General features: G+C 36.7%; 1 protein-coding gene across 1 annotated transcript in view; it reads left to right on the top strand.

Annotated features, from left to right (window-relative positions):
* RIMS3 (regulating synaptic membrane exocytosis 3) overlaps positions 1 to 15003 on the top strand; it is a 255806-nt gene extending 240803 nt beyond the window's left edge. The window contains exons 5-7 of the mRNA XM_053704814.1: positions 13197 to 13298; positions 14559 to 14698; positions 14791 to 15003. Coding sequence (XP_053560789.1) covers positions 13197 to 13298; positions 14559 to 14698; positions 14791 to 15003 — 455 coding nt within the window. The remainder of the gene's footprint in view (positions 1 to 13196; positions 13299 to 14558; positions 14699 to 14790) is intronic.
* The last annotated feature ends 12133 nt before the right edge of the window (positions 15004 to 27136 follow it).

The raw sequence follows: 27136 nt of genomic DNA, 5'->3' as shown, positions 1-27136 counted from the left end.
AAATTTCTTCTCCCTAACCTGATCTCTTCCAAAGTTATAAAGATAAACTTTATCATTTATTTCATATTCCTTTTTGGATGTTTTGAGATCATAATAGGTTTTAGTGGCAGTTGCGGCTCTTTCTAAATTCCTTTGAGCAAATGCAAAGGCATATTGCAGGTGCTTTCTTAGGTTTTCCACATATTGATGTGTATTGGCAGCGTTTATCAAGTTTTGGTCTGATGTACGGTACAGTAGATGCTGAGGTAGAACCATTCTTCTACCAGTCATCAGTTCAAAAGGTGACATCTTGGTAGCACTACTTGGAGTTGCTCTTAATGCCATTAAGACTAGAGGTAGTTTTACATCCCAGTCTTTACCTGTTTCACTCACAAACTTTTTGAGGATTTTAACAATGGACTGGTTGTAACGCTCTACACCACCGCTTGAGGCAGCTCTATAAGCAATATGGAGCTTTCTTTTAACCCCTAGTATTTTCCACATTTTCGTCATCACTTCGCTAGTGAAGTGGGTTCCCCGATCTGATTCGATTCTTTGGGGCAAACCAAATCTGGAAAATACATGGTTGATGAGCAACGCTGCACATGTTTCAGCACTATTGTTAGGTGCACTAATGCACTCTACCCATTTAGTGAACAGGCATGTCACTGTTAACATGTACTTGTTACCTCTTGATGACCTTGTTACCGGGCCAATGAAATCAATTTGTATATCTGACCATGGCATTACCATCCCCCTTTTCTGCAATGGTGCTCTATGCGTTGGTGCAGTGGGTTGGAACTGTGGACAGATTAAACACCCTTGACAGTAGGTTTGAACATCTTTCAACATGTGTGGCCAAAAAGCGTAATCACGCAATATTTCATACGTGAGTTTGGCACCACGATGACCAGATGTGGGAGCATCATGGGCATGTTGAAGCATTAGACCTCGGAACTTGGTGGGTACTACCCACTGCTGGATGCCAGTTTTGGAGGTTCTAATTAACAAACCATCCTGTAATTTGAATTGAGATTTAGATTTTATTAAGATTCTAAGATCTTCCTTGCCAATATAATCATCTTTTGAGATGGGGTTGCTTTCAGGATCTTCTATGTGTTTATAGAAGATGCCTACAATGGGGTCTTCTTTTTGACTAGTGATCAGGTCCTCACTAGGAGAATCCTGACTCCATTGTACCAAGTTAGGCTCACTCTGTTGTTTTGCCTGGTTTCTGGTAATGGCTTCTACCTGAATTGCACCCATTAAATGGTCAATATTAAGGAGTTCTCCAGTTATGGCTCCTTGTTTGGCTAATGAATCCGCAAGGTCATTGCCTTCCTTATCAGGACCTAAAACTCTGGAATGACCCCTGGTCTTTTTCCAGTGTATGGTTAAATCATTGGATACTACCAGATTATCAATCTCGCAGAACAACTTGCCATGCTTGACTGGTTTGTTATTGCTTTTCTGCATGCCATTTCTTTTCCAAGTTGGCAGGTATTCAACAAAACTGTCACGCACATAATTTGAGTCAGTTATGATCACAAATTCATGAATACCATGTTCAATAGCCATTCCAATGGTTTTGAAAACAGCAGTTAGTTCAGCAACTTGACTGGATCTTGGTCCAATGTTGAAACCTATAGATATATTTGGGAATCCATTTGCCCCCGTTATACCAATGCCAGCGACTAATCTGCGCTCATTATCAATAGTGGCATGGTAAGAACAACCATCAACATACACCCAAGGTAGTGTTTGACAATGGTCCTCATTGTATATTTTATATGGGGAAAGCAATTGTTCCTCCAGAAAATCATCTTCTGATAATTCTTCCCCAGGATCTCTAGCAGTACAGTCGTGGAGCTCAGCAAGCCCTTGTGCGACTGGATTCTTTTTATTCTGCTTGTAGCGGATTTCTAGTGGCCAGCCTTGTAAGGAAAGAGTCCATGCTGTTATGCGGCTATTAGACAAATTCCCATCTCTTATTCTCTCACTTTGCAAATAGAGCAAAGGTTGGTGGGCCGTTTCTACAATTATTTTCTCGCCCTGTATATAGCTGCGGAAATTTTGTAGAGCCCATACAGTAGATAAGAGGGCTTTTTCGCAATCGTTAAACTTTATGTCTACTGGGGATAGATTTTTGCTCGCATAAGCAATGGCTTTGTTCAAATTATCATTCTTTTGGTATAACACAGCACTCATGCTTACATCTGTGTACCCTGTTTCTAAGTAGAAAGGTTTACCACCTTCAGGGTACGCTAAGCAAGGTGCTTGAGTGAGTTTTCTCTTCAGCTATCTGATGGCTGTCTCTTGAGACTCACTCCAGTGCCATTTCACCTCTTTCTTTAGAAGAAGTAGTAGTGGTTTAGCTAATTCCGCATAATTATCAATGAATTTGCGAGAATAATTTGTCATACCCAGGAATGATCTCAATTCCTTTAAGTTAGTTGGGTTTTTAGAATTCACTATTGCTTCCACCTTTTTCTTCTGGGGATTTAATCCGTCAGAGGTAACTTCATGTCCCAAGAAGTTTACAAGAGTACGGCACCATTGAGCTTTTTGCAGGGATAATTTGACACCTGCCCTTTTAAGTTGGCTGAGGACGTGTTTAAGCTCTGCGATGTGTTTTTCAAAGTCTGTGCTTTTGATTAAAACATCATCAACATAAGATAAGGTCCCCCTTTCCAGTGCGTCAGGCATAGCCTTATGCATGAATACAGCAAATTCATGTCCAGAATTTATGTATCCAAATGGAAGTCTCTGGAATGCATATTGGACCTTTTGGAAGGAGAATGCTAGCTTATATTGGTCCTCTTCATGTACCTTTATGGTCCAATATCCCTGTGCACAATCAATGGCAGTGAATATTTTGGATCCCTGCATTTGTGCTAGGCACTGGTCAATGTATGGTACAGGCCAGCCAGACATGTATACTCGTTTGTTTAGCTGTCTTAAGTCAGCACACAAACGCCATTGTCCATTGGGCTTAAGGACACCTAGAATAGGATTATTATAAGAGCTGTGCACCTGTCTGATAATACCTCTTTCTTCCAAATTCCTTATGACCTCTGCAAGAGAATCATATGAGGCTAAGGGAAGTCTGTATTGTTTGACAAATACAGGTGGCGCATCGGGATCTGTTTGTATTCTTGCAATGTGCAAGTCTGTAGTACCACAGTCATAAGAATCCTTAGCGAAAATATCCTTGTATTCCATTAGGAGTTCTCGCAGCTGTTGGCGTTCGTCATCGCTGGAACAGCCATTGGCTAAGGATATTTGCTCTTCGACTATTTGCTGAAATCCTGGAAAGATTTCAGGCTGTCCTATTTCATAGGCTTCTTCCAACCTAGAGGTAAGATCCCCTTGATTATAATTTATATTGCTCCCATGACTCTGGGGATTGGGGTAATCTTGCTGTTTGATTGGCTGATCAAACACTAGAGAGGCTTCTTCAATTTTACAGATGCCTTCCTCTGAGCTGAAGGGATAAATGGACTGAATATTAAATAGACCCTCTGGCATAGATGCAAAGGATTGTTCTATTAATTGTTCTTCAGTTAAGTATCCTTCAGGTATTAGCCCAATTACATTATTCTGGAATCCAAAAGTGTAATAACTTGATTCCAGTGCATATCCTATGGTAGTTCCCTTGGATAATGTTATATCCTGTGGGGTCATGTTATGCACAACAATATGTATTGGAACAGTTCCAATATTCACCATAGGAGTGTAGGTTACTGTGACACCCAGATTTTGTATTCTATGGGAGAGGCAAATCAGTGTTTCAGAAGTTTTTAATTTCTGACCTCTCTTTACCTGTAAGGGTAACAGAAATTTATCAGCCCCAGCAAGAATTATAACATCGCTAGATACTTGCATATTCACAGCATATGGCAATTGCTGGTTTGATTTCAGGGCTGCATTTTCATCCTGAAATACTTCAGGGTCCCCCTTTAACCTGCTCCAGAGGCAAGAATTAATCAAATCTATTTGTATGGCACATCTATGTAAGATATCATTGCCAATGTATATTTGATTATGGGGAGTATTTAAAACTAAAAACAGGTGCTTCACTGACTTATTACCGATAGAGATAGATAATAAGCACTTAGCTGTGATGTTATAGCTTTCAGACCTGTCATCCAGGCCGTTGACACTGTGGTCTTGGGGAGAAAGATATTTAATCACTTTAGGTTCAGCTATTTGCGCTAATAAACCTTCGCTTATATAGCTAGCTTCCTGTTTTAAGTTTATTTTAGCATACTTGGTTTTACCAAGGTCATGGACTTGTATAGGAATAAATAGATCCTCTTTAACTCTCTCAATCCCTGTGAGGTATTGAGCGTGGCCTCCCCCCTTAGGGATTTTATGATCCCCCTTGTGGAGTGATATGGTTAATACATCGCCATCTAGGGAAATATTCGCTATCTTTCCAGGCGAAATTTTAAAAGTATTACCATCAGAGCCACTAAAATGAGTCTGATCATCTATTTGTAGAATAGTGATTTCAGGTACAGAGTTATTTCTGAAATGAATCTCCACAGCATCTGGTTTCTCTTCCACCACGTGACAGCTATGTCGGGCGTGAGATATACCAGATTTTTCATAATTGATAGGCCGTTTAACTTGTGACCAAATTACATTATTTATGCAATCAATTATGGTGCTTAATCGTTTCAGGAGATCACTACCAATAATTAAACGATCAGTAGGCAGATCCACTATAATGACAGGGTGTCTTATGACCCTGTTCCCCAATTTAAATTTTAACCATGCAGTACCGTAAACTTTTAGGGAGTCACCCCCAACACCTATTAGAGAACCGTCAAATTATTTTATTTTAGGTTTGTGGGGTGTTAGCTCATTTAGCTGTGTGTAGTACCTGTGGGATAAGATAGTTGCCTGTGACCCAGTGTCAATTAATCCCCTGATAGGGTTGGAGACTGAATCTTGCAGCTCAACTAGTACATAATATCTTCCTGCAGTTTCTATCATTTCACACATAAAATTTGCATTCTTGTACATCTGTGGGCTTCGCCACGTTTTACCTGGATCCGCTGTGTCATTTGATGCAGAGGAAATTTCATACCTACCTGTTTCCCCTATGACAAGGTCAGCTGGGTTCTTGTGTACTGCATCTGTGGAAATAATGTTAAGAGAACACTGCAGAGGAAAAGTTTGGTTAATTTTTCCCGGCTGATGTCGCTCATTGTCACAGCTAATTTGTCCGTTTCCGGTCTGTGGGGAGATAACATGATTAGTATCATTTATATTTATTACTACATTTTGTATGTCTCTCCCCTTCAGGTGATACTGCAGTATTTATGACTGTGCCTGTGGTCCACTGCTGACCACTGGCTGTACCCCTAAAAAAGTATTGTTCGGTTGCTGAGCCGTAGATTTTTGACTCATATTAGCGATTTGTTCGCTCAACCGATTTAATTGGGTAAACAGCATATCTACCTGATTGTACAAGTTACCTTTACCCCTGGGCCTATCTCTTGGTGCCCCATTGTACTGATTCCTGGACCATTGGGTTCCCTCAGAATCAGGGCCACTATTTCTATTCTGGCGTGGTTGCCCCTGGGGTTCAGCTTGTTCAGCATTAGTACTTTGGGGAGCATTATATACCTGGGGTGTCTGGTTACCCTGAGAATATCTTCGCCGTCTATTGTATCTACCCTTGCGCGGATACCAATTATTTGGTGAGTATTCTCTTTGTGAGTAATTATTCACCTGATTATGTCCCCCACTTTGGTTATAGTCTCCCTGCGCCTCAACCTGTGTAGGGGGAGGGGCAGAATTAAACCTCTGTGGAGATGGCCTGTTTTGACTGGCCACCTCTGCATAAGTCCTCTTGTTAGACTCCAAATTGAGGGGGCTAGGTGACACCCTAGTTTCTGCCACAAATTTGGGTTTTGACTCCTTTTTAACCCCCTGCTCACTGGACTGCTGAATAGAGTATAACTTTGTACTCTCTTTGATCAGCCATTCCAATGAGTAGTCCTCATCAAAATCTCTAGCTAAGTTGATTTTGATGGGTGTAGGCAATGCTTCAAAAAATAAATTTACAAATTCTGAGCCATCAAATCTGGGATTATCTTCAGCCATACTGTACGCATTTTTCAATACAGAAAGGAATTCGACTGGACTCTGATTTGCACGACACTTTAAACCATATACCGCTATTTTCGCGGCAGTTTTAGTGCGATATTGCCCGAATTCTTTTCTGCATTGTTGTTTTACCCCATTCCAGGAATGAATATTCATATCCTTTAGTGAGGCAAAGAATTTGTGATGCTTACTGTCAAATACCCAAGGTAGAAATTCAATTTTCAATTTCTCACTTGTAACATTCATTATAGCTAACGCATTTTCAAAAGCCTGTAAATGATCAATTACAGATGTTGTTCCCTTATTGGAGAATATAGGTACTGCGCGTTGTACGAAGGTGATTATTTTATGGGAATCATAGACTTTATCAGACTTATTTTGGGATTCTCTGTTAGAGTTTCCCTCCCTCGCATCAGCTGCGCTACAGCTGTCCTCTGGATTTACATCCTGAGGGGATTGTCTATTTGGGAAATCTACTTCTGACCCGTTAGGGGTCATTTGTCTATGTTGTTCTATATATTTTCGTACCTCGTCCCTGACGCGTTCGCTAAAGGAGTTAGCATTATCTGTATTATTCTCACTGCTAATATAGGGGTTTTCATTATGGCGATATGACCTTTTTAAATCGCTTAATTCTCTCTGGCTTTGCGCAAGCTGTTTATTTAAATCTTGTATCTGCGCGATTAAGTCCATATTGTGCTTATCTAAGGTGGATAGGTTTTGGGCAAATTCATCCATTTTATTTTTGGCTATTTTTAAACCCTCTTCGCGTCTGCGCGAGGAACGAATACTATTTTCTAGCTCCTGTATTTGCAATCGTTTGTCTGTGACACAAAACGACATTTCGTCAATTATGCATATTAAAAGGGGCCAGGATTTTAGTATTAGTTCATCTCGCTTTTTGGGAGCTTCGCATTGATTAATCATTAATAATTCCTGGAAGAATTCATTCTCTTCATTCCACATATTATTATTAACGGTAATATTTTTAGCCCTAGTTTCAAGCATATCCATAAAATCATTTAATTCACCCGCAATATTAAACTTCCCTTTAAGGTAACTTAAGATATCTTTCTTAAGGACCTGACCTTTAGTAATAGGTATGGTTATGGGACCAATTTCATTGCTATGTATAGAATTAAATGAGTCACTTCTGGCTACAGACATTATTGTATTGGTTTAGTATTTATTTAACTAAAATGCTAATACAATTTTTGCCAATAAAAAGAGAGAAAAATTTTATATTTAAAAAAAAAAAATATTATTAATTTTGAAATATGAAAAATTAATATTCCGAAATATGAAAAATTAATATTTTTTATTAACTTTGAAAATATGAAAAATTTATATTTTTGACTAATTTTGAAATATGAAAAATTAATATTTTTATTAATTTTTCAAAATTAATCTTTAATAATATTTCAAGATATTAATGTCAATCTCGAAATATGAAAATTAATATTTCAACTCTTTTATAATAATTTCTATTTACTTACAAATATATTATATCAATTATGATGGATATTATTAAATCTCATGCAAAGTGCCTCCAATTATTATGTCAGTATATTTATAAGAATCTTAGTAGTGCTATCCAAATAACAAATCAGTTTATGGCAGGGTTACAAACACAATATAAAAAAAAAAAATAGAAACCCTAATTAACCATGCATCTACTAGACCATACAATTAATATAAATACCTGAATTATTTTATTTAGTTAATATCCATGAACATATTGAACTATATTTGCAATAAAAGGAAACTAAATAAAAGTTTATATGCGTTAAAACCAACTCTTAAGATATGCTATCCTTCTTACAAAACCCAGAAAAATATACCTTCACAATTCAGCCTTTTATTTATTTAACACAATGGGACTAAAAACCTTTAACATCTAAGCAATACAATTCTAAACAGTGTTTATAAAACAATAGGATAATATATATATTCTGCTATTTAACTGCAATTTATCCTAATACAAAATTAACTGACAATATCAGAACTTGCATAGATGAGTTACTTGGTCAATCAGACGCAGATTTAAACAATATATGTATATAGGCTGTGAAATGCTAACTTGAGAAAAACACACTGCTTCTTTAAATCTATTAAATACAAATTAACTATGCATATAACTTATCTTACAAAACCTTGAATATGTTACCAAAGTAAAAAGCAGTCGATATCCGATATTCCTTGGTAGGAATTATTTTACCTCAGATCACCAATAAGTGTATATCGCAATCAATGAGAAGGGTAGATTAGCTTTGCTCAAGTAAAGTGGTATCTCACACCCAGCGGGAACCAGTTACAAGTTTTAGCTTCAGCAGAAAATCTGTCCCTTTCTCTCCATTGCATTCACTTTTTATTTGGTTTTCCCATCATTGGTAAATTGTGGGTGGCCCTGCGGGAGCTGACCTTCCCATTGGTTATCTGGGAAGTCTAAATCGGATTGGCCCTTGGAAATTTCATTTTTAACAGCCAGAGAGAACCTTCTGGCTGTAGTTCTCGCAACATAACACCAGGTGGCAGCACAAACAGACACAGCAACATTTGAAACAACTTAAGTCAGTATTTCTATGAAATGGTTATTAATTTTATCATAATTTACTGCGACAACTATTCATAATATTTGTTTTGGATAAGTTATATCTTAATGAATTTTCTGATCATTTTGATATGAAACATCACATACATCTAGCATTATATTAAAATAACTTATATTTCATAGTTATATCACATCAAATATATATCTCATAGTCATATCACATCAAAGTAACTTCCATATTTTCATCTCACTATATTTTAAAAGATGTATGTGAAACTTTATAAACATTTATTTGCACGTTTATATGATATGACTTAATTCATTTCATGCGGCATTCCGTCTCTTTCTAAGTGCATAGATTGATGCTCATGACCAATGGTTGTCTGCAATAAAAATAGAAATAATTATTAGAGATGATCCAAGCATTAATATGTCTATGGTCCATAAGTATTTATTTATATTCTTAAAAACACAGAGGCTAAGTAAGATCTTTTATGTTTTCAAAACATATATATCATTTCTATGTATATCTGAATTTATTTCCTATATAAATATCCCCTGCAGCAATTATCTATTTAATACAATGTGCTTAATTTCAATATATATATCATGAACCATTCTAAACATACATGGAAAACTGGCATTGTTCCCCTTGCAAAATGTATTTAATTTTATTTGTGTCACCTTCCCCCAAGATGGGGTTTTTGCAGTATGTCTTCAAATAGAGATTCAGTGAGATAGAACTGTTGTATCACACGTGTCAAATTCCAAAGGGGTCCTTGAACACATTCTTTTCTCACCTCACCAAATGTTCTGAAGTTATAAAAATCTGCATATATAGTCAAATGAATAGGGTCACTGAGCTATTTCCTTTAGAAAAGAAATGTTTGTGTGTTTTACACTACAGGGGTCGTGCTTCAAAAAGGCTCTACTGATCGTCAATCCTGATAGACGTGTATTAGAAGCTGTGTTCAACAAACTCATGTTCAATTAATCCTGAGGTCTCATCTAACATATACAGTGTATAAAATATACATATATATATATATATATATATATATATATATATATATATATATATATATATATATATATATATATATGTACACATATGTAATATTCATCATAATATTCATATACTCTGACATAAATCCCCCTTCCAACTTCAAATAGATGTAGGACACATGTATTTGAATTGGCTTAAAGTCAGTGGTATTTGATGAGGATCAACCGTATACCTCATAGACAGTCTCTTATGAAGAAAGTTTGTTATTTTGAGCTTTCATGTTTATCAGTTAGGCATCTTTAAATTACAGTATGTCTTTAGTGCATTTGGGGATATGACACTTCATTCTCCCTCTATGACTTGTAGTTGGGATCTGGGATGACATGCCCGCAATTGATTGATATGTACCCATTTATCTATGAAACCTTCATTTTTGGGGATCCGTATTTTATAGGCCACTGGAGATATTTTGTCAGTAATGACAAAAGGACCTTTCCATGAGGGAAGAAATTTCTTCTCCCTAACCTGATCTCTTCCAAAGTTATAAAGATAAACTTTATCATTTATTTCATATTCCTTTTTGGATGTTTTGAGATCATAATAGGTTTTAGTGGCAGTTGCGGCTCTTTCTAAATTCCTTTGAGCAAATGCAAAGGCATATTGCAGGTGCATGGTTGATAAGGGTTTCTATTTCTTTGTATTGTGTTTATAACCCTGCCATAAACTTATATATATTATTCGGATAGCACTACTAAGATTTTCATAAATATACTGACACAACCAATGCTTATGAAAAATTGTTCTATATGTTGCAAGGAAGTTGGGGAAGAGATTCAATTGTCCCACCTTGAAAGTTGCCCCTGACTGGTTCTGTGCCTTTGTGCATGATGAGGTTATGCTGCTAAGAGCCTTCAACTTCCCCCACGGAGACAGAGGACAGGAGTGGTCTGGGTCAGACAGCGACTGGCTCAGTCACTGAAGTGCTGCCCCTGGTCAAGTGCTGCCTGTATCTGTTGGACCCACTTGGTCCCATGGTTGAGCCACCTGTATGTAAGTGTATGTGTGAGTGAGTATGTATGTGTATGTGTGAGTATGTATGTGTATGTGTGAGTATGTATCTGTATGTGTGAGTATGTATGTGTGAGTATATGTGTATGTGTGAGTATGTATGTATGTGTATGTGTGAGTATGTATGTGTGAGTATGTATGTGTAAGTATGAATGTGTGAGTATGTATGTGTGTGTGTGAGTATGTATGTGTATGTGTGAGTATGTATGTGTATGTATGTGTATTTGTGAGTATGTATGTGTATGTGTGAGTATGTATGTGTATGTGTGAGTATGTATTTGTATGTGTGAGTATGTATGTATAAGTATGTATGTGTATGTGTGAGTGTGTATGCGTGTGTATATGTGAGTGTGTATGTGTGAATATGTATGTGTATGTGTGAGTATGTATCTATATGTGTATGTGTAAGTATGTATGTGTAAGTATGTATGTGTGAGTATGTATGTGTATGTGTGAGTATGTATGTGTATGTTTATGTGTAAGTATGTATGTGTGAGTATGTATGTGTGAGTATGTATGTGTATGTTTATGTGTAAGTATGTATGTGTGAGTATGTATGTGTGAGTATGTATGTTTTTATAAATATCAGGTATACACAACAGACAAGCAATATTTAGTAAGACACATTAAGCTGTTTTTGCTTCAGTGTAGAGATGTCCCTGCTGTTACATAGAGCCAGACAGACTTATGTATGCATTTCACTTTACTCTCTGCTACATGGAGATGCTTTGAATATTAATTTCATAATATCAAGTGAGATATGATAAATGATAACCTATTGGGTGGAGGAAATTGAGTCACTAGTGTATCTAGGAAAAGCAAGTGATTATGTAGAAAGATGTATGGAAAAAAACAGCCCACTTCCTTGTTAGAATGGGCATTGGCAAGTTGCTATGCAATACTTTGCAGTACTTTATGGGAGTTAAGTGGTTAAAGAAATATGTGCAGAAATGATTGTACATTAGTGTATATGTGCTGACACTATCTAGCACAAATGCCTAACATGTTCTCAATGGCATCCAGTGCTGGCACCAGTATTTATTTACAGCAGGTCTGGACCGAAGGCAAGTGACAGCTAGAGTATGACTAATACTAATACATCTCAAAAAGGGCAATAGAGTAACTTAGGTTCATATTATTTTCCACATGAATTATATGTAGTTGAAGTACTCCACCTTGTGCTTGTCTTTGGGAATGCTGGTTGCCTAACCAGCTGGATAAATGTGCTCCAAATGGATGTTTTTTATCTAGGTAAAATCTTCATCATATATATACAGTGTGTATATATATATATATATATATATATATATTTATATACACATACACACACACATATATATATATATATATATATATATATATATATATATATATATATGTGTGTGTGTGTGTGTGTGTATATATATATACAGTATATATATATATATATATATATATATATATATATATATATATATATATATATATATATGTGTGTGTGTGTGTGTGTGTGTATAAGTGTTCATATACAGTATATATATATATATATATGTATATATATATATGTGTGTGTGTATAAGTGTGTATATACAGTATATATATATATCTCAGTCACAACGTTTAAAATGTAAGAAATACCCATTTTACGAATTAACCACTAATCAATATCTCAAAATAATTGTATTGTTTGGTACAAAGTGGGAATAATTGTACACCTATGTTATCATTGAGGGCAGTATTTGCTAGACAGGAAAAAAAATGATGTGATGTAAACAAACTATCTGGATGCCAGACAAAAACTGATGCAACTGAAAGGAAACCTGAAAATTAACAGTCATGACCAACGTGATACAAACCAAATGTTACAAAAAAGGAAAAGATAATTGAGCTCTCATTGAGTGACAACCAAAGTATTTGCCAGCCCTGGCTAGTTACTTTATACGTCACCATATTCTTAAAATAGTATGATGGCAATGTTCCCAACAAAATCACTGTACAGGATGAGATGTTTTATACAGACGCAGCACTTCTAAATCTGGATAAATCCTACACTAGGAAGTAAAAATAAGTGTTGTTTTATTTATTTTTTATTGAAGTTATGTTGACTCATTCCATATGAAATTGTGGTTAGAATACATGGATAAATACATTGTTACAAATCCTGATGCATAAACCTGCCCTTGCATTGCTCCTGTGACATTCTGCAGATTTTCCTATACTGGGGGACAACATGAAGAGTTAATCCTGTCTCCAGTTCCCAGAAAATCCTTCTGCGTACATTTGTATCAAAGTCACAGCTTCTGAGATGATTACATCAAAAGGATTATTTTGTATAATAAGGCTGGGGCTTTAAATTAAATTAAACTTGTAAAAAAAAAACATGAATCCCATATTGGACTCAATAGTGACGGTTTCTGTTGGCAGAAAATAGATATTTACAGTTAACCAATTTTAGCAAATAGCAAATTTTAAGAGGTGTGATCTCTTTTTCAGGTGATGTTAATATTGGAATGATAGACAGGAATGGTCAGCTGGAAGTGGAGGTTATCCAGGCCAGGGGTCTGACACCCAAACCAGGCTCCAAAACTATTCCAGGTATGTAAACTAAAAAATACATTTAAAAAAAGCAACACTAGTGCCAAAGGGTGTCCCATATCCCTTAAAGGGACAGTGTACTGTATGAACAATTTCTCCATTTTACTTGTTGGAGTGTATTAAATTGTTTTCAAATAGCTCCTTTACTTTTATTTTATCAGTTGAAATGACTACATACTAAATTAAACTTTTAATAGTATTTGCCATAAAAAGGCTATGTAAACAAGAGCAAGCAGAAAAAAATACACTAAATGAGTAAGCGCCGTATTTGAGCATGAAACGCGTAAGATGTATTATGGAACTCCATGGTGAATGGATCATTACAATAAATGCTTTTCTTTTTTTAAGACTTATTTTGAGTGTGACAACCTTTTTCTACTTTTTAGAAAAAAGTACACTCCCAGTGAGGGTGAGAGTCATATGTACTAAAATGTTAATTTCAATTTTTTTCTCTATTGGCCTTTAGTATACATACAGATATAAGATAAGGAATTGTTTCTGTGTGTAGAGACTGATAAGATAAGGAGGTTTTAAAAAAAAAAACCAGCTATTTCATATACAAAAATAAACTATTAAAATCAATTTCCCATACATGTTATACTCTGCAGCTGGTATCACAAAGGGAAAACAATTTTAAAGTAAACTGTCCCTTTAATTTGAACTAGAGATCTTTTAAAGTTGTTTTTAAATTGAGACTTATCAATTGAGTTATGTTATTAAATGTATGGTCTCTTGGCATCCTTTGTTGAAAAGCATAACTAGGTCGGCTCAGGACTCGCAGCAATGCACTATAGGAACTAGATAGTGATTCATAGCCACACACATACGCTGCTCCTGAGCCTGCCTTTTGCTCGCCATATGAGTTCACCTAGCTCCCAGTACGGCATTGCTGCTCTGGAGTTGCTTTTAAATATGTGTTTAACACCTTGTCAGGGGTTAAATACATATTTATATGCAAGCAGTAGTGCAATGACAAAATTGTCTAATGTGTTATTTTTGCACGTTTATGTCCCTTTAATGCATCTTTTGAGAAGTAAACAAATTACAGTGAGTGTCTGCGTGCAAGATCCCATTACTTTACTGGTTACAATACTACCCAAGAATACCGTAATACTGAATACTAAAATATGTTTCTAGATAGTGTATATACTGCACAGATCCTTACATGTTTGTCTTTGAGCGTTGAAACAATATACATCTTTCATACTATCCTTTTTATGCCCTTTATGCAAACTCTTTTCCCTCTTTCCTCTCCCTCAGCTCCATACATAAAAGTATATCTGATAGAAAATGGAGCATGTCTCGCCAAGAAAAAGACCAGGACAGCCAAGAAAACCTGGGACCCGGTATATCAGCAGGCTCTACTGTTTGATGAGGGACCCCAAGGCAAAGTCTTACAGGTGAGATGAAGGAGAGATAAGGTTCAGCAAGACAAAAGAGAAGATGGTGATGATGTCTTTCTTTAATCGTCCATTATTTGTCCCATATGCAGGTGATAGTTTGGGGTGACTACGGGAGAATGGACCACAAATACTTCATGGGAATGGCCCAGATCCTTTTGGAGGAGCTGGATTTAAGTACATGCGTTACAGGCTGGTACAAACTATTTCCCACATCCTCAATTGCGGACTCCAGCATTGCTCCGCTCACACGCCGACTCTCTCAGTCTTCACTAGAGAGTTCCACCAGCCCGTCATGCACTTAATAAATGAAAAAAAGTATCTTGATAATTCCACCATCTCCCCTCTCTCTTACAGCACAGAAGGTCACCTTCACCCTCCCTCATCCCTACCATCCAATGCCCCACAGACTGGGTTCAGAGTGATCATCTGGAGCTGAGGGGCAGGGATTCAGGGGTGGGCAGTGGCAGGGAGTCCTTATGGCAATACATGTATGTATGCCATTCAAATTTCACTGGAATAATGAAATTAAAATGCAACATACTGTAACAGAGACTGTTAGAGGAAAAAAAAGCGTTACAAACCAAACCATGACATTCCGAGCAGAACAGCTCTAGAGAAGCAATCCCAGGTCTCAAATCCCAGAGGAGGCAGTGAGTTGTTTAAATTAGTACTTCTCCTTTTTTTAATTTAAATTTAGGTATAGAATTCAGGTGGTTTCCACCCCCCCCCCCCCCCGCCATACTCCAGAGGTTTAAGGACATTCATTATTCTGCTAAAAAGGGAAAAAGCACACGTCCTATACACAGTGAAGCACACAGATGCCAGGTCACACTCTTTAACTGTCTTTTAACCCCTTCCTTTGCTGGTGCCTTGTTACTCTTTATGCCATCAAAAGGGTTAATATATTTAGGTGCCCTGATATTTTTCACCCACTTCCAACCACCCTCCTTTCTGTGCTCAGCACTCAGCACCTCTTCTAATCCTTACTGAAAGTTGGCAACTGTGCACTATTATATATCTTCTAGTAATCTAGGTTGATTCATATATTAGTGTGATATATATACATATATATACAAAATAAATATTATATATATATATATATATATATATATATATATATATATATATATATATATATATATATATATACACACACACACACACACACACAGTTACATTACACAGATCTATACAGAATGCTATTTTTTCAGGAATTTTTTAAATATTGTTTAAAATGGAATGTAGCATTTTCAATGTGCAGTTTTATTTCTGATGTTGCATACAAAGAATCTAGCTGGGGATAACAAACATTTAATTTCTCTGCACTTTTTTTTTAGCACAGATCAAGCAATCTTGTTTTTTTATATATATATATATACACATATATACTGCATGTATTTCTCTTTGTGATTACAAAATGCACCCAGCTCACATCTATTTAACTGCGTTAAAACTTTAGTGCTGCATCAGACTTTTCAACTCTTTAGTGCCAGAAAGAAGGTCATTACGTTTTTGCGTTCTTTACATAACTTTATGGCACAGGATCACAGGAAATGGCTAACCAATGCTTATTATGCACAGAAAAGACAGTATCTTAAAACAAGGCTTGCTGCTAAGAATGCAAAAAGGATTTATGTACCAATGACGGGCAACTGCTGCATTAACCACGCAGCTATATCTATCTGCAACAGAAGGTTTGGACAAGTGTTTGTGTTAACTATTCACCTCCAGGATTACTGCTGCTTCCAGTTTGCAGTTTAAATGGCCTCAGCTTAGAGATATATCTGCACATAGAAAAGTTTCAACGACAGAGTGTACAGCGGGTCCCAACAGTCAGAGTCCAAGAGCACAAATGTAGCATCCAAGAGTTACACTCAGAATTTAGTGTTTGGATGGGCTGTCTATGATAACAACTCAGGGCTACAAACTCTACAAGATTAAAGGATGGAAGGCAGCAGAGATCTGTAGCAGCGAAGATTATCACTTCTCCTGCCTCCGGCAGCAAGTAAGAAAGTGGTTCCCATTCTGCACTAGCCCTGATAAATTGCTTAGCATACAAATAATTGTATGAAACTGCCACTTGGTAACTTTCTTTAATGGAGATGCAGTGAAGTCCCTATATCTTTATTTTAAAAAGCAATAGGGTTGATTAGGAACCTAGAGTCCACAATACAAGAATTCAACATTGTCGCCAGTTAATCATCATAATGTACAAAGCAAAGGATGTCATCTATGGTTGTAGAACATGAACAACCACACAAGGACAGCTGGAATGCTGTACTGTGTAGCTATTACTGCACTCTACCAAGCATCTGTAAATGTGGCTTCCTTTGTAGAACCACAGCCTTTCTTCCACCATCTGAAAACCAAAGCAGAAATCCGTAGACTACTGAAGGATTTTGTTATTGTGCTCAGCACACAACTATTGGTAGGACTTTATAGATATTTCACTAGTTATATTTATTTGTACTGTACTGTCATATAGTTTAATGTGAAAAAAACAACAACAAATATCATTGACAAAAACAAAATAATAGTCATTTTGTAAAGGGCCAAGCCAACATATCATTTATGAACATTACGTATTTTAAAATGACTTTCTAGAAGGCATTGTCACCTAAAAAAAACTTCATGGTACTATTAACGTAATGTTTGTTTTGTGACATCAGTAAACGTATCAAATTTCAGGGCAGGTCAATGTGGACAGAGGATGATAGTAAAAGAAGAAGTAGGGTCAGAAGGAAAGGGCGGGGTATAACATAATCTAAACTATTACCCAAGAGGCTTTGTAGATAAATACATTTCCAAATATATCATGGTATTATTATTTTTTTTTATGGCATTCTCATGTCATGTTTTTATGCCATGTTTGTTTATTTAACTCTAACCCAGCTCATCCCTGCTTTAAGGGTATAAGGTGGCTGTTTACATTTTGAAAAAAGCATGATGTCATCATGTTTAGATAGTAACAGAGGTCAACTAATCTTACTTAAAGTGAAGGTCAATTTTAATAAGTGCAGTTTTAAATAATCCTATTAAAAACAAGCGCACTTTAATTCATCAAAATTGACATTTCACTTGTTTTCTTTAAAGACTTACCTTTTAATCCTGGCAGCCACTCCAGCACTTCCTCCGCCCGTCACAAGTCGTCTTCGCGGGTCCAAAATGATGAATCTGGCTTCCTCCAATAACGGCATTGCATCAGGTCAAGAATCCCCCGGGGTGGGGGAACCGTGATTGGAGGAAGCCGGATTCATCATTTCTGATGTCTGCAGAGGCTTCCGACGGCCGGGGGAATCGCTGGAGCGGCTACCAGGATTAAAAGGTACGTTTTTGAAGAAAGCGAGTGAAATGCAAATTTTGATGAATTAAAGTGCCCTTGTTTTTAATAGGATTATTAAAAACCGGGCACCAATTCATCAAAATTGATATTCACGTTAAGGCTAGAAATTCAGCAGAACTGTAAAATCAGTTACAATCTAGAAGATATAACTATACTTTAATCTAAAGTAACCCACTGTTTTTCATAGATAGAATCTGTTATGCATGATACCTTAGTTCTTTATATTTTTTTATGTGATGTAAACAAGTTAAATTAACTATGGCCTCCATTCTCTTCATAAAGGACACTAAGGGGCCGATCATGTCCGCCAGACATCGTTGAATGCCGACAGCATACGCTGTTGGCATTTAACATTGCACAAGCAGTTCTGGTGAACTGCTTGTGCAATGCCGCCCCCTGCAGATTTGCGGCCAATTGGCCGCTAGCAGGGGGTGTCAATCAACTCGATCGTATAGGATCGGGCGGATTGATGTCCGCAGCCTCAGAGGCAGGGAACCAGTTAAGGAGCAGCAGTCTTTAGACCGCTGCTTCATATCTGTTGTTTCCGGCGGCATCAGGGGCCATTCGGCCCTTGATAAATCGGCCCCTATGTCTTATCTGTCTAATAATAAACCATCACTTTGATAATATTTCTTATTTTTATGTTAACCTTAGCATGTTTTGGCTACAGCTAAAAGAAAAAGCTCTTATTTCTAGATCAAGTCATTTTTGCATTACTGACCTTAGCTTACTATGGGCTACATTAAGGGCAAGATTTATCAAAGCTGAGGCGTACAGGGGCACGTATACGCGTCCCTGTATGCCTCAGCTCGCCTGTGGCGAGGCAAAATTACCCGCAGGTAATCAACATTGCACACGAGCGCAATTATGCGCTCACGTGCAATCCCGCCCCCTGCCCGCGCACAGCCAATCATGCGTGGGCAGGAGCTGTCAATCTCCTCGGTCGGACTCGATCGAGGAGATTGAATTTCGCCACCTTAGAGGTGGCGAAGAGCTTAGGGAAGCAGCGGTCTGCTTGATAAACCACGGCGAGCAAGTTCTTGTGAGAACTTGCAGCCGTAGGGGCTTGATAAATCGAGCCCTAAAAGTTGAGCACAGCTGACAACACTCGGGTTATGTGTCTCTTGGCCCCATGCAGTCGGCAATGCATCATCTGGTATTACAAGTTGTTAATTAAATTGTTTACCCAAAGCAAGTTAAAGCACCTGATACATATATAGTGTGTCCTATACTTTCAATGGCAAGTACAAAGTAGCAGTAGCAATCTCATTGTGCTTGCATTACAAGTGTGCATATTTAAAGCCTAGTATTAACTATTATTGTTTGCTATTGTGCTTTCAAATACACCTTTAATGCTACAGAAATAAATTGAGGTTGAATTATGGCTTAATAAATGGTGAACATATGGTTAATAAAAAAAGGTTTGAGGTACTAGGGATGGACTATAGGGATTTGACAAGAGGGGTGGGAGGGGGCAAGAGTGTATATTTATATGTATGTGTGTATATGAATCAAATCTAATATGTACAATTAAACCAGTGACGTGCAGTGACGTCAGAGGCTGGTGAGGCAGTGGCTAGGATACGCCTTCATTCTTTAGATATCCTTTGTTGAAGAAATAGCAATGCGCATGGGTGAGCCAATCACATGTGGTATCTATGTGCAGCCACCAATCAGCAGCTACTGAGCATATTTAGATATGATTTTTAACAAAGGATATCAAAAGAATGAAAAAAAAATAGATATTAGATGTAAATTGGAAAGTTATTTAAATTTGCATATGGGATTGATATGGGTTTCATGTCCCTTTAAATGGTGTCTTGGAAAACTGGTCAACTTAGTAAACATCTGATTTTAGTCTAAAAGGATTGTAACAGAAACTCTTGCCAGATAACACAAGGCTTGCTCTGATTATGAGATCTAGAAATCCATGCCCATTAAAATATGTTTAAAACATACTTTTTACTTTAATGCTGCAAATTATGCTTATAGATTCTTTCATTATGCAGTAAATATAAAAATGTCTTGATCCAGTGGCGGCTGGTGAAATTTAAAGATGGTGGGGCGCTTTGCCTCACCCCTTTAAATAAAGCCACACCATCAGGTGGCACTATCAATTCATTAATTAAATAAATAAAAGGTAGACAGAAACATAGAAAAGCATTCGGGGGGGAGAGGGAGAGACAGACGGGGGAGAGAGACACAGAGGGTTAGAGAGAGAGAGAAAGAGAGAGAGACACAATCACACACAGAGGGTTAGAGAGAGAGAAAGAGAGAGAGACACAATCACACACAGAGGGTTAGAGAAAGAGAGAGACACACACAATCACACACAGAGGGTTAGAGAGAGAGAAATAAAGAGAGAGAGAGACAATCACACACAGAGGGTTAGAGAGAGAGAAAGAGAGAGAGACACAATGATTCAATCACATACAGAGGGTTAGAGAAAGAGAGACACAATCACACACAGAGGGTTAGAGAGAGAGAGAGAAAGAAAGAGACACAATCACACACAGAGGGTTAGAGAGAGCGCGAAAGACACAATCACACACAGAGGGTTAGAGAGAGAGAGAGAGAGAGACACAATCACACACAGAGGGTTAGAGAGAGAGAGAGAAAGAGAGAGACACAATCACACACAGAGGGTTAGAGAGAGAGAAAGAGAGAGAGAGACACAATCACACACAGAGGGTTAGAGAGAGAGAGAAAGAAAGAGAGAGACACAATCACACACAGAGGGTTAGAGAGAAAGAGAGAGAGAGACACACAATCACACACAGAGGGTTAGAGAGAGCGCGAGAGACACAATCACACACAGAGGGTTAGAGAGAGAGCGAGAGACACAATCACACACAGAGGGTTAGAGAGAGAGAGAGAAAGAGAGAGACACAATCACACACAGAGGGTTAGAGAGAGACACAATCACACACAGAGGGTTAGAGAGAGAAAGAGAGAGAGAGAGACACAATCACACACAGAGGGTTAGAGAGAGAGAAAGAGAGAGAGAGACACAATCACACACAGAGGGTTAGAGAGAGAGAAAGAGAGAGAGAGACACAATCACACACAGAGGGTTAGAGAGAGAAAGAAAGAGAGAGAGAGACACAATCACACACAGAGGGTTAGAGAGAAAGAGAGAGAGAGAGAGAGAGAGAGAGAGAGAGACACAATCACACACAGAGGGTTAGAGAGAGAGAGAGAGACACAATCACACACAGAGGGTTAGAGAGAGACACAATCACACACAGAGGGTTAGAGAGAGACACAATCACACACAGAGGGTTAGAGAGAGAGAGAGAGACACACAATCACACACAGAGGGTTAGAGAGAGACACAATCACACACAGAGGGTTAGAGATAGAGAGAGAGAGACACAATCACACACAGAGGTTTAGAGAGAGACACAATCACACACAGAGGGTTAGAGAGAGACACAATCACACACAGAGGGTGAGAGAGAGAGAGAGAGAGAGAGACACACAATCACACACAGAGGGTTAGAGAGACACATAAGAGATGAGAGAGTCTGAGGGGGAGGAAGAGAGACAGAGAGAGAAAGAGACCATGGGGGAGAACAACACATAAGGAGAGAGATGGATAGAGAGAGAGACACACACACACACACACACACATACAAGGGGGGGGGGGGAGAGGGACCACTGCATTTTTAAGTAATAAAACAGCAAAGCTACAGAGACTAAGTGAGACTATAACTAAATGAGACCATACATTAGTGTGCAGTACAGAGGCAAGCTGCTAAGTTAGTGGGTGTAAAGTTTGAGTAAACAAAATACAAAAACGATCCTTTGCTGTAAAAGAGTAAAAAAAACACTAAACCACATTCATTAAATTATCATTTTCACAAACAGAATCCTTTTCAGTAAAATCTTACTTTAATAAGATGGGGCTGAAACAGTGCTCTCTGTGCCTCTCTTCCTGCTCTGTAAGGATTCAGGAAGTGACAGTGGCACATTCCACTGCACTTAGAGGGAAAGAACAGAACTCTCTTTTTCACTTTAGCAAAGCTAGCAGGTTCACAGGACAGCAACAAAATAAATGAAAGTTGTTTTTTTCCATTTTTGTTTTATTTTATATCATTTAACATCCAGCCCCAACTTTAAGTTCCATTTACTAATGCCTCTCACTGGATTGGTTCAGCCCAAATAGGACTGCCTCAAATAAGCAGTTAATGGGCCATGCAATGATCTTAACCACTTTCATCCAGTAGATGGCGCAGCATGTTGTGTAATGGTGGGCAGACCTGCTTGTGCCTCTTCATTGCACAACATATAGCTGTGAAAAAAAAAATGCTGGGGAAAAAAAATACATTTTTTTTTTTTTTAAAGTCAATAAAAAAATATATATTTTTGCCCATATGAGAGGTGAAGCACTGCCTCACCTGCCTCTAGTGACTGCACATCACTGAATTAAACTAACATGGAAAGTATATAGCAAAGAAATAATTGAAAGCCTCCACTATCTGAGTGAAAGTATTTCACTAGATCGGCTTTGCATATTTGCATTGTCAGTTGTTTTTTTTTAGGGTCTGCAATAAAATTATAAGTGATAATTATATGATAAGTGATAATTATAATTATAAGCTAAAATGTATTTTCATATCTGAGCTATCCAACATGACTATACTAATATTTGCACAATAAATTTTAATTATTGACTTGTAATAGCCGAGCAAACATGCAAGCAGTATAGATTGCATGCCGGTAACATTAACGCTCCATAAATACTGAATTTTTGTGCTTGAACCGTAATCTTGCCCTATGTGTTTCACCTCCATAAAACTGCCAGTACGCCTACCAGGAGTGACCATCACAGGCCAGTCAATCACTAGCCATCTTTTGCTTGGTAGAAATGCAAAAATGATATCCTTTCATTAAATTAGCTCTAGCAAATACTAGCATGTAATTTTTACACTAGAATGGCCTTTTAAAGTTTGTTTTACTCATCAGCCTTAAAGGGACAGTCAAGTCCAAAAAAACTTTCATGTTTCAAACAGGGCATGTAATTTCAAACAACTTTCCAATTTACTTTTATCACCAATTTTGCTTTGTTCACTTGGTATTCTTAGTTGAAAGCTAAACCTAGGAGGTTCATATGCTAATTTCTTAGACCTTGAAGACCGCCTCTAATCTAAATGCATTTTGATAGTTTTTCACCACTAGAGGGCATTAGTTCACGTGTTTCATATAGATAACATTGAGCTCATGCATGTGAATTTACCATGCAGACAGCTCTGATTGGCTAAAATGCAAATCTGTCAAAAGAACTGAAATAAGGGGGCAGTCTGCTGAGGCTTAGATACAAGGTAATTACAGAGGTAAAACATGTATAATTATAACTGTGTTGGTTATGCAAAACTGGGGACTTGGTAATTAAGGGATTATCTATCTTTTAAAACAACAAAAATTTTGGTGTTGACTGTCCCTTTAAGCTTATGTACCTATACTGCAAGTCCAAGCAGTATACATTGTCTGTCTGTGTCATTAAAGAAAAAAATATATAAACTGTTTAAAGCAAATGCAGAACATTCTATAAAATATATCTGCTAGAGCCCTGGAAGACCAGAATGGGTAATCGTGTGGTATATCTGTAGAGGAAAGAGATCCTTATGCCTGCACTTGAGTCTGTGCCATGTTTATAACAGTTAATCCTGTCTTTCTATGTTAATATTCCTTCTTGGTGTTACATCACATTTTGATTTAAAGCCTCATTATAATCACCAAAACAGTGCTATATATAGTCAGTGCTTTTGTTTCTGTGAGAAAAGGTATGGGAACTCAAAATAAAAATAAAATAAATAAAATCAGAATGTTTATTAAAAAGCTTAAAGTGACAGTTTACTCAAAAAATTCTCCCCTTTAATTTGTTCCCAATTATCCACTTTACCTGCTAGAGTGTATTAAATTGTTTATAAGTATTTCCATTACCCTTATATTGGCATTTGAAATAGTTTATTTAGCCTGTGGTATACCCACCCAGTCTGAAAGTTTTTGGAATTGAGGCTATGCTGTGTAAACACAGCCAGTAGAAGAAATTACACTCCCAGTAGGTTATAGAAGAGATAAGGTAATAAAATGTTAATTTTCCATTGTTCTCTTCAAGTATTGGTGATTGTTTTTTGGACAGATATAAAATAAAGAAGCAGGTATATGTACACAACGTGATAAAGTAATGAGATCTGATTATACCTACAAGCTCAACCCATTTTATTAGGTTGTGGCTTCAAAACACAAAATCAGCTAATTGATATGCACAAAGAAGCCTTAAAAAAGCAAATCTCATACATTTTATACTCTGCAGCTGGTAAAAAAAAGTAATTGGAAACACATTAAGGGAAAAACTATTTTATACTATACTGTCCCTTGATGTGACCCACTAGAGGTAGTGGAACTGTGCTTTAATAGGAAAAAAAACTGCAAACAACAATTTCTAAATCCATTTCAATCAAGCTGAATAGTTAATAAAATAAAAAAAATGTAATTTGTTATCGTCTATAATTTTATTTAAAGGACATAACAGTCAAACCTGAAAGGTCCATTATTATTGTGCCAGCAGCATATGCACATATGCCGCAATGCCCTGCAAACCCTCACTTAAAGAGTGGTCCAGCTAACAAAGCATGTGCTGGTGTGTATTGCATCACTGATGACTATTTGCAACATACATGTCACCTCTCCTAGCAGACTTGGTGTTTGAATATTGGAGCATGAGGCAAGTGCAGCATATGTAGATATACCAGTGAAACAGTGATGGCTCTTACTAAAAGCAAGTACAATGCAACAAATATATATATATATATATATATATATATATATATATATATATATATATATATATATATATATATATATTATTTTTAAAATGCACACATGCACATTTTCCCTAATATCTTGTACACATGTTCAATACTTTAGCTAAAATAAAAAAAAAAATTTTTAGGTTTTGCAAAATAACATAGTGGCCCACTAGAAACTGTTACAAAGATTTGATATGCATCTACTAATCCTCTGTAATACAAATCATCCCCTAGAGAATTTATGCTGACAATGCAAAGAGGGCTGGGAAAAAAGCATTCTGCACACACCAGAACAGGACACTCTGTTTCATTTAGAACTTTATTATTAGAATCTGCAAACCTTTCCAGTGAACATTTTTAACAAGATTTCGCCCCTAAAGCTATAACATTAATAACCTATTTTTCTGTAGATGACTGCAGGCTTAAGGCATGTTTATTTAAATAAAATAAAACAAATGTCTAGGTGTGCTTCTCACTGCATATTGCTCTCTCCTGAGACCCCTTAGTTGCTCAAATATTTACCTTTTTATGGTGTGTTAGTTGTAATATGGGATACAAAGTACAGAGCTTTTAACATTCCAAAGTTTTCTTCTATAAGAAATACATCAAAATCTATTTACCTCACCTATGAAGGAATGTCAGAAGTCCTATAAAATATTATCTAGTAAAACAAATATGCCAGTTTATACTTTTTTAGAATGTTGATAGCTTTTATTTCCAAATGATACTTAGGTTGTCCAAACCTCAGTCCTACTCACCAATGAGAAGCTGCCATGTCATCAGAGTCAGAAATAGCACAGTAATTGAAAAAGATATATATATATATATATATATATATATATATATATATATATATATATATATAAAATCTTCTTTTTTTAAAATAAAATGAAGTGACAGCAGTTTTGTGCTGTAAACAAAGTGCAATATATTTCTAGTCTTTAAAAATAATCATCAACTATTTAACAAAAACTGTCATAAGCAGCATCTTAAAGAATACAACGAAGGGATGTCATCAGGCAGTGACACCGCTTTATTCCTCTAGGAATAAAGTTTTTCTAGGTAAAAAAAAAAAGTTAAAAAAAAAAAAAAACATTGATTTTATATTAGTAATGCAAGGAAAAAAATTGAAACAACGAATCAATTTAATATATGCCTATAAAATGAGCAACATGAGCTAAGAATCTGGTAGTGAACAAGTTAGTTATACAGTGGCCTTATCTTATTCTGCTTAGGCAGACTTGGATGATCTTGGCGTCATTTGCAGACTGTCCTAGTGGGAACAACTCAAGATATATTAGAGTATTACAGGTGTAGATTTGGAGGTCCGGCACTTTCACAGCAGGACTCAGGCTCTGCCTGACTGAAATTTTGGACTCATATTGCTTAGATGCTCATTAGAGTGTCCATGTGGAGTAATGTCTTGTTTTTTTTTAAGTTTATGCAATTAAAGTTACATCAAGAGAACAGAGTTACTGAAGCCCATCTCACCTCACAGGTGCCTGAAAATCCAAGATATTCAGCAGAAAATGTCTTAGCCAGTTGTTTTTTTACATTGTCAGCAATGCAAACAAAAAACAAAAAAAAGGGAAGAAAGGGTATAATTGCATGGGGAAAATACAGCTGTGTCTGTCTCTTTTTAGAGCCAAAATAAAGTGCTCACCAACAAATATAACAAAATAAGCAATTATTGTGGCCTCATATTTTTATTCATACCAAAATTATATTTTGCTAATTGGTCTCTTAAATTAATACAAAGATCCTTTTTTGGTGTATTGTTCCTACCTTCAGAAAAAAACAGGTTTGAACAGTACACCAGAACTAATTTATAAAAACATTCTCTGAAAATAAATACAATTAATAGTTTCTCTTCTATTTCATAATTTAGAGGTTGTCTTTTTTCAAAGTTTATATTGTGCAAGATATAATATTTGTTGTTCTTAATAAATAAAAGTAACCCTGTTTTGTGATTTAGGGTAACCTTCAATTGCAGCTAAAGCTACATTTTTTTTATAAAATCCAAAGGCCAAAATGAGTAATTTGTAGTGACATTTTTTGGATTTTAATAGATAAAATTAACACTCGATAGAAATGCTATATACACCCGACTGCCTTACACAGCCGAAAATGTATACTTTGTGAAATACAGAAAAAATACTGCTTCAGTAACCAGGTTTAAACTGATTTTGAACAGGAAGTAAAGGGACAAAGTTTATTCTTTCCTAAAGCACAACATTTGCACACACAACCGCCAAGCTGCATGCGTAGTTTTAAAAG

The sequence above is a fragment of the Bombina bombina genome, chromosome 3 (assembly GCF_027579735.1).
Source record: "Bombina bombina isolate aBomBom1 chromosome 3, aBomBom1.pri, whole genome shotgun sequence".
Taxonomy (NCBI): domain Eukaryota; kingdom Metazoa; phylum Chordata; class Amphibia; order Anura; family Bombinatoridae; genus Bombina; species Bombina bombina.
The sequence above is the reverse complement of the archived record's forward strand: the minus strand, read 5'-3'. Positions and strand labels throughout refer to the sequence as shown.